The sequence below is a fragment of the Balaenoptera acutorostrata genome, chromosome 5, assembly GCF_949987535.1.
Source record: "Balaenoptera acutorostrata chromosome 5, mBalAcu1.1, whole genome shotgun sequence".
Lineage (NCBI taxonomy): Eukaryota > Metazoa > Chordata > Mammalia > Artiodactyla > Balaenopteridae > Balaenoptera > Balaenoptera acutorostrata.
In genome coordinates this window covers 79,488,994-79,498,546 of record NC_080068.1, presented here as the reverse complement: position 1 = coordinate 79,498,546, position 9,553 = coordinate 79,488,994, and the positions used below count along the sequence as shown (strand labels likewise).

General features: G+C 38.4%; 1 protein-coding gene across 1 annotated transcript in view; it reads right to left on the bottom strand.

The window, feature by feature from the left end:
* Positions 1-1,969: 1,969 nt before the first annotated feature.
* Positions 1,970-9,553, bottom strand: part of TMEM156 (transmembrane protein 156) — a 51,448-nt gene continuing 43,864 nt past the window's right edge. The window contains exons 6-7 of the mRNA XM_057546312.1: positions 3,693-3,795; positions 1,970-2,006 (exon numbers count right to left, since the gene is read on the bottom strand). Coding sequence (XP_057402295.1) covers positions 1,970-2,006; positions 3,693-3,795 — 140 coding nt within the window. The remainder of the gene's footprint in view (positions 2,007-3,692; positions 3,796-9,553) is intronic.

Here is a 9,553-nt window from a genome sequence, read left to right as displayed (position 1 = left end):
GTGTCATATTTTGGATTCCACATATAAGTGATATCATATGGTATTTGTCTCTCTGACTTACTTTGCTTAATATGATAATCTCTAGGTCCATCCATGTTGCTGCAAATGGCATTATTTCATTCTTTCTTAAGGCTGAGTAGTATTCCATTGTATATATACAGCACGTCTTCTTTACTCATTCATCTGCTGATGGACATTTATCTTGTTTCCATGTCTTGGCTATTGTGAATAGTGCTACTATGAACATAGTGGTACATGTATCTTTTTTTTTCTTTTTCTTTTTTTAATTGGAGTATAGTTGCCTTACAATGTTGTGTTGGTTTCTGCTGTACAACAAAGTGAATTAGCTATATGTATACACATATGCCCTTCCTCTTGAGCCTCCCTCCCACCCCCCGTCCCACCCCTCTGGGTTATCACAGGCATGCATGTATCTTTTTGAACTATAGTTTTGCCCGGATATATGCCCAGGAGTGGGATCTCTGGGTCATATGGTAGTTCTATTTTTAGTTTTTTGAGGACCCTCCATAATGTTTTCCATAGTGACTGCACCAACATACTTTCCCACCAACAGTGTAGGAGGGTTCCCTTTTCTCTACACCCTCCCCAGCATTTATTATTTGTAGAATTTTTAGTGATGGCCATTCTGATCAGTGTGAGGTGATAGCTCATTGTACTTTTGATTTCCAGTTCTCTAATACAGTAAGTCCCCTACATACGAACAAGTTCCCTTCCAAGAGCGCATTCATAAGTCCAATTTGTTCATAAGTCCAACAAAGTTAGCCTAAGTACCCAGCTAACACAATCGGCTATATACCACTGCTTTTACGCTTGCTTCTGGACATCCTGGGCTTGAAATAATGATACTGTACTACTGTACTCTCTACAGTACTGTACAATAAAGTACACAAAAGCACAACCACTTGTAGAGGATGCACACATGTGACAAGGTATGCCAGACACATGAATTTTGATTTTACTGTAATTAATAACTATAATTATTCTTGACATCAATGATAGCTATGAAAGGATGAAAGCCAAAAGAAACAGAGGAAACATGTTGTTATTAGATTTAAACATTCAAGTATTTCACTTAAATTCATTTTATTTTGGTATTTTGAATTTTTTTTAAACATCCCAGTGCCAAAAGGAGGCAAGATTTACAGATGCAAACAAATGTATAAACAAACAACCCAGGTCCTCTTAAGCAATTTGCCAAATAGAAACAATCCATCTATATAAGAAAACACATCAAATCAGGATCTGCAATGTGGGCCAGTGAGAGAAAGGATTTGCATCCTCAACCCTGTTTTTGGTTCCTCAAAATCAAAATCTTGGGGCTAGTGTAAGCTGTATAATGATGGATAAACAAAGAGAGTAAGTGTTCTCTTGCTTTTTCCATGGGTTTCATTAGCTTGTTTTCCATGACTCATAATGCCTTCCTGAAAAAAACTCTTGTCCCTTTGATCTCCTAGGTCAAATGAGTGCTGTTGAGTTAGTTTCCATCAACCAGTCAGCACTCCTGCTGGTTCCTATTGTGCATCCACAGCCAGACCAACAATTACCAGTTAACTCATTCCCAGAATAGAATTATGAGTACTCTTCAGAAGGGTTCAGTCCAAATTGCCCAGAGGAACTCATAAGGATAGTCTGAAGATTTAAAAAAAGGCAAATATTATTCACACAAAAATGTTGTTGACCTGAAAATTATTAGTGGAAAAAAATTTTAAACCGTTTATTATAACTATGTCTTATAAGAACACGAAAAACTCCCTAAAGTCACTGATTAAGGGCTCTTTCCAATCCTTTGTTATGCCATGGACACTCCTTTATATCCCCAAGTAGACAGTGTGGTTAGTGGTAATAAACTTCTCAGCCTAGGTCCCAGGAAACCTAGGGTCTCCTCCAGCCTCTGCCACTATATTTTTTTGGCTTATTTTCCACTTATATAAAATAAAAGTGAAAGTGTTCACGCAAGTTTCTTTTGGTTACAGGAGTCCATGATTCTAGTAGAGAGACACAGAAGTTGAGATTTATCCATTCACTCAATACTTATGTCCACTAAATATTTATTGGACATCTATTAAGTGCTAGGCAACATGTCCTCTGAATGAGGGGTCTCCCCATAATGCTCCCCAAGTCCCTTGTGGGTGCCTCCATCATGGTACTTGACACTCAGTTGGAATTAGGGATTCCCTAATCTGATTCCTCCACTGATAGACTGCATGTTATTTTGCCAATGAGTAGCAGAATTCTTGGCACACAGTAGGTGCTCCAAAAGCATTTGGTAAAAGGACAGAGGAGAGCTCTTCACGTGCAAGCTTGAGCATCCCAGAATGAGGACCAGAATGAGAAATATCAAGCATAATAGCCAGTAACATTTCATTAAAACAATTGTATGATGACATTATATTCTCCCTAGGAATTTCTGAGCCAACAGCAGACCCTGATTTCACTAAAGACCCAAGCACGAAGACCTGCCTCTCTCTAGTCCTGAAGACAAAGTGTTCCTTGGCACTTAGTTTCCAGTTTGATGTATTGGGCCACCTATGCTGGAACCCTTTGGTTGTCTCTCCAGATCTGCCTTCCCCTTTTGTCCACTTTGCTTGGTGCTCTGGGAGGCCAATCTATATGAACTGTCTCAATCTAGCACCAGTGTCCTCTGGCTCTGGTTGGGTTTGGCCAGTGGGGAGTACTAGACGTTGGGAAAAAAGGAGAACAGCCAAGTTGGGATATTCATTCTCTCTCCTCAGGGCAACCACAGGCTGTTGTGTCCATGACGAAAAGCCACAGCTCCTATCAGGCAGCCCTCCCCACATATTCCTTCTGTGTGTGTATGTGTGTGCTTCTGTCTCTGTCTCTCTGAGTTCCTTGTCCCTTTAGTCTTAGGGACAGTAGCAGTGCCCCCAGTTACTAGTCCTAGCATGCTACACTGTCCTTTTTTGGTTTTCCCACATCCTGGATTAATAAGCCTTTTATGAAACTCTCCCCAAATTATTCAATATGAGTATACCATCAGTTTCCTGCCAGGACCCAAATATTATAAACAGTAAATGATCTAGTCTATCACCACCAAGCACAATAAAAGAATACTAAGAAATGCTAGTTCCCCTTCTTGTCCCTGTTATAATTTTTATACCCCCTACAGTGGTTATCAGTAGTGCCTTTAACAAAATAGCTATTTAATAAATATTTGTTGAATGAAAGAAAAAGATTTCTAAGACATTTCTGATCACAGTTTTGTATACAAATACATGGAAATCAATGTGCATTAATCTAGGTTATCAAATATTAAATTTAGAGAAGTTTTATTTCAGTAGTTGGAAGTCAGTGAGTAGTTCTGCTTTACAAATTTACATTATCTCTTTTCTCATGTTCCAAGTGAAACAGTGATTAGCCTGCTGGACTTATGACTCAAGCCCAGGAAACAGTACCAAGAGATGAGTAGACATCTCAGGGCACATGTTGTTCAACAGACTAAGAGATTAGTTTACTGGTCCTTCCTAGACCTTGGAGGAAACAGTGATTTTATTTCATGCCATCTAATTCATATGAACTGATTTCGCAAGTTCATCACTTTCTATCTCCTACACCTGGATAGAAATGCAGTTTGGGACAAACTATACCTCCTTGGATCTATTCACGTTTATAATGAATAGTCAAATCGTCAATAAAGCTGAAGCATCACTCACCGTGTATATTGATCTTGCTGATGCGCCATGGAAGTAACTTCTAGTTCTGGTATTGGAGGAAGCGCGTCCTTGACCTGAGCCATAGGCAGCCTCTGCGTGGTCTCTGCTGTTGAAGAAGGAGAGCTGTTCTAGTCTGTATTTAGTCAAGAGCAATGCTAAAGTAGACACAGTATATTCCAATGTAGTAAGAGAACCATGCCTTCCACCTAGACAGGACTCTGGCAGTTTCCACGACTTACTAAATTTCCTGCCTGCACCTCTGACACTTTGTTTTTCTTTTCTCATTAGTCATCAATATTATACACATCAGTGTATACATGTCAATCCCAATCGCCCAAATCGTCACACCACCATCCCCACCCCCCAGCGGCTTTCCCCCTTGGTGTACATACATTTGTTCTCTACATCTGTGTCTCAACTTCTGCCCTGCAAACTGGTTCATCTGTACCATTTTTCTAGGTTCCACATGCATGCATTAATATACGATATTTGTTTTTCTCTTTCTGACTTACTTCACTCTGTATGACAGTCTCTAGATCCATCCACGTCTCAACAAATGACCCAATTTTGTTCCTTTTTTTGGCTGAGTAATATTCCACTGTATATATGTACCACTTCTTCTTTATCGATTCATTTGTTAATGGGCATTTAGGTTGCCTCCGTGACCTGGCTATTGTAAATAGTGCTGCAATGAACACTGGGGTGCATGTGTCTTTTTGAATTATGGTTTTCTCTGGGTATATGCCCAGTAGTGGGATTGCTGGATCATATGGTAATTCTATTTTTAGTTTTTTAAGGAACCTCCATACTGTTCTCCATAGTGGCTGTATCAATTTACATTCCCACCAACAGTGCAAGAGGGTTCCCTTTTCTCCACACCCTCTCCAGCATTTGTTGTTTCTAGACTCTCTGATGGTGCCCATTCTAACTGGTGTGAGGTGATACCTCATTGTAGTTTTGATTTGCATTTCTCTAATAATTAGTGATGTTGAGCATCTTTTCATGTGCTTCTTGGCCATCTGTAGGTCTTCTTTGGAGAAATGTCTATTTAGGTCTTCTGCCCATTTTTGGATTGGGTTGTTTGTTTCTTTGATATTGAGCTGCATGGGTTGTTTATATATTTTGGAGATTAATCCTTTGTCCATTGATTCGTTTGCAAATATTTTCTCCCATTCTGAGGGTTGTCTTTTCGTCTTGTTTATGGTTTCCTTTGCTGTGCAAAAGCTTTGAAGTTTCATTAGGTCCCATTTGTTTATTTTTGTTTTTATTTCCATTACTCTAGGAGGTGGATCAAAAAAGATCTTGCTGTGATTTATGTCAAAGAATGTTCTTCCTATGTTTTCCTCCAAGAGTTTTATAGTGTCCGGTCTTACATTTAGGTCTCGAATCCATTTTGAGTTTATTTTTGTGTATGGTGTTAGAGAGTGTTCTAATTTCATTCTTTTACATGTAGCTGTCCAGTTTTCCCAGCACCACTTATTGAAGAGACTGTCTTTTCTCCATTGTATATCCTTGCCTCCTTTGTCATAGATTAGTTGACCATATGTGCCTGGGTTTATCTCTGGGCTTTCTGTCTTGTTCCATTGATCTATGTTTCTGTTTTTGTGCCAGTACCATACTGTCTTGATTACTGTAGCTTTGTAGTATAGTCTGAAGTCAGGGAGTCTGATTCCTCCAGCTCCATTTTTTTCCCTCAAGATTGCTTTGGCTTTTCAGGGTCGTTTGTGTCTCCATACAAATTTTAAGATTTGTTGTTTTAGTTCCATAAAAAATGCCATTGGTAATTTGATAGGGATTGCACTGAATCTGTAGATTGCTTTGGGTAGTATAGTCATTTTCACAGTATTGATTCTTCCAATCCAAGAACATGGTATATCTCTCCATCTGTTGGTATCATCTTTAATTTCTTTTCTTTTCTTTTTTTTTTAATTAATTAATTTATTTATTTATTTTGCCTGCACCTCTGACACTTTGGGTTTTTTTCTCATTAGTCATCAATATTATACACATCAGTGTATACATGCTACGTGATGTGTACACATGGCTGTGTTGGGTCTTCGTTTCTGTGCGAGGGCTTTCTCTAGTTGTGGCAAGCGGGGGCCACTCTTCATCACGGTGCGCCGGCCTCTCACTGTCACGGCCTCTCTTGTTGCGGAGCACAGGCTGCAGACGCGCAGGCTCAGTAGTTGTGGCGCACGGGCTTAGTTGTTCCGCGGCATGTGGGATCTTCCCGGATCAGGGCTCGAACCCGTGTCCCCTGCATTGGCAGGCAGATTCTCAACCACTGCGCCACCAGGGAAGCCCATTACCTTTAATTTCTTTCATCAGTGTCTTATAGTTTTCTGCATACAGGTCTTTTGTCTCCCTAGGTAGGTTTATTCCTAGGTATTTTATTCTTTTTGTTGCAATGGTAAATGGGAGTGTTTCCTTAATTTCTCTTTCTGATTTTTCGTCATTAGTGTATAGGAATGCAAGAGGTTTCTGTGCATTAATTTTGTATCCTGCAACTTTACCAAATTCATTGATGAGCTCTAGTAGTTTTCTGGTAGCATCTTTAGGATTCTCTATGTATAGTATCATGTCATCTGCAAACAGTGACAGTTTTACTTCTTCTTTTCCAATTTGTATTCCTTCTGTTTCTTTTTCTTCTCTGATTGCCATGGCTAGGACTTCCAAAACTATGTTGAATAATAGCAGTGAGAGTGGACATCCTTGTCTTGTTCCTGATCTTAGAGGAAATGCTTTCAGTTTTTCACCATTGAGAATGATGTTTGCTGTGGGTTTGTTGTATATGGCCTTTATTATGTTGAGGTAGGTTCCCTCTATGCCCACTTTCTGGAGAGTTTTTATCATAAATGGGTGTTGAATTTTCTCAGAAGCTTTTTCTTCATCTACTGAGATGATCATATGGTTTTTATTCTTCAATTTGTTAATATGGTGTATCACATTGATTGAGTTGTGTATATTGAAGAATCCTTGCATCCCTGGGATAAATCCCACTTGATCATGGTGTATGATGCTTGTAATGTGTTGTTGGATTCTGTTTGCTAGTATTTTGTTGAGGATTTTTGCATCTATATTCATCAGTGATATTGGTCTGTAATTTTCTTTTTTTGAAGTATCTTTGTCTGGTTTTGGTATCAGGGTGATGGTGGCCTCATAGAATGAGTTTGGGAGTGTTCCTTCCTCTGCAATTTTTGGAAGAGTTTGAGAAGGATGGGTGTTAGCTCTTCTCTAAATGTTTGATAGAATTCACCTGTGAAGCCATCTGGTCCTGGACTTCTGTTTGTTGGAAGATTTTTAATCACAGTTTCAATTTCATTACTTGTGATTGGTCTGTTCATATTTTCTATTTCTTCCTGGTTCAGTCTTGGAAGGTTATACCTTTCTAAGAATTTGTCCATTTTTTCCAGGTTGTGCATTTTATTGGCATAGAGTTGCTTGTAGTATTCTTTTAGGATGCTTTGTATTTCTGCAGTGTCTGTTGTAACTTCTCCTTTTTTCATTTCTAATTTTGTTGATTTGAGTCCTCTCCCTCTTTTTCTGGATGAGTCTGGCTAATGGTTTATCAATTTTGTTTATCTTCTCAAAGAACCAACTTTTAGTTTTCTTGATCTTTGCTATTGTTTTCTTTGTTTCTATTTCATTAATTTCTGCTCTGATCTTTATGATTTCTTTCCTTCTGCTAACTTTGGGTTTTGTTTGCTCTTCTTTCTCTAGTTCCTTTAGGTGTAAGGTTAAATTGTTTACTGAACAATTTAACCTTGAGATTTTTCTTGTTTCTTGAGGTAGGCTTATATAGCTATAAACTTCCCTCTTAGAACTGCTTTTGCTGCATCCCGTAGGTTTTGGATCATTGTGTTTTCATTGTCATTTGTCTCTAGGTATTTTTTGATTTTGTCTTTGACTTCTTCAGTGACCTCTTGGTTATTTAGTAACATAGTGTTTACTCTCCATGTGTTTGTGTTTTTTACGTTTTTTTCCCTCTAATTCATTTCTAATCTCATAGCCTTGTGGTCAGAAAAGATGCTTGATATGATTTCAATTTTCTTAAATTTACTGAGGCTTGATTTGTGACCCAAGATGTGATCTATCCTGGAGAATGTTCTGTGCGCACTTGAGAAGAAAGTGTAATGTGCTGTTTTTGGATGGAATGTCCTATAAATATCAATTAAATCTATCTGGTCTATTGTGTCATTTAAAGCTTGTGTTTCCTTATTTATTTTCATTTTGGATGATCTGTCCATTGGTGTAAGTGAGGTGTTAAAGTCCCCCACTATTATTGTGTTACTGTCAATTTCCTCTTTTATAGCTGTTAGCAGTTGCCTTATGTATTGAGGTGCTCCTATGTTGGGTGCATATATATTTATAATTGTTATATCTTCTTCTTGGACTGATCCCTTGATCATTATGTACTGTCCTTCCTTGTCTCTTGTACCATTCTTTATTTTAAAGTCTATTTTATGTGATATGAGTATTGCTACTCCAGCTTTCTTTTGATTTGCATTTGCATGGAATATCTTTTTCCATCCCCTCACTTTCAGTCTGTATGTGTCCCTAGGTCTGGAGTGGGTCTCCTGTAGACAGCATATATATGGGTCTTGTTTTTGTATCCATTCAGCAAGCTTGTGTCTTTTGGGTGGAACATTTAATCCATTCACGTTTAAGGTAATTATCGATATGTATGTTCCTATGACCATTTTCTTAATTGTTTGGGGTTTGTTTTTGTAGGTCCTTTTCTTCTCTTGTGTTTCCCACTTAGAGAAGTTCCTTTAGCATTTGTTGTAGAGCTGGTTTGGTGGTGCTGAATTCTCTTAGCTTTTCCTTGTCTGTAAAGCTTTTGATTTCTCCATCGAATCTGAATGAGATCCTTGCCAGGTAGAGTAATCTTGGTTGTAGGTTCTTCCCTTTCGTCACTTTAAGTATATCATGCCACTCCCTTCTGGCTTGTAGAGTTTCTGCTCAGAAATCAGCTGTTAACCTTATGGGAGTTCCCTTGTATGTTATTTGTTGTTTTTCCCTTGCTGCTTTCAATAATTTTTCTTTGTCTTTAATTTTTGCCACTTTGATTACTATGTGTCTCGGTGTGTTTCTCCTTGGGTTTATCCTGCATGGGACTCTCTGCACTTCCTGGACTTGGGTGGCTATTTCCTTTCCCACGTTAGGAAAGTTTTCAACTATAATCTCTTGAAATATTTTCTCTGGTCCTTTCTCTCTCTCTTCTCCTTCTGGGACCCTTATAATGTGAATGTTGTTATGTTTAATGTTTTCCCAGAGGTCTCTTAGGCTGTCTTCATTTCTTTTCATTCTTTTTTCTTTATTCTGTTCTGCAGCAGTGAATTCCACCATTCTGTCTTCCAGTTCACTTATCCGTTCTTCTGCCTCAGTTATTCTACTGTTGATTCCTTCTAGTGTAGTTTTCATTTCAGTTATTGTATTGTTCATCTCTATTTGTTTGTTCTTTAACTCTTCTAGGTCTTTGTTAAACATTTCTTTCATCTTCTCGATCTTTGCCTCCATTTTTTATGAGGTCCTGGATCATCTTCACTATCATTATTCTGAATTCTTTTTCTGGAAGGTTGCCTATCTCCATGTCATTTAGTTGTTTTTCTGGGGTTTTATCTTGTTCCTTCATCTGGTACATAGCCCTCTGCCTTTTCATCTTGACTATCTTTCTGTGAATGTGGTTTTTGTTTCACAGGCTGCAGGATTGTAGTTCTTCTTGCTTCTGCTGTCTGCCCTCTCAACTCTGACACTTTTAACTCTTTTCTCTCAACTCTGTATCTATCCTTTCAATTCCTCCTCCCTCATCTCCTTCTGAGCATAAGATCTGCAGTATAGTTAAGGAGGAGGAAAGTAAA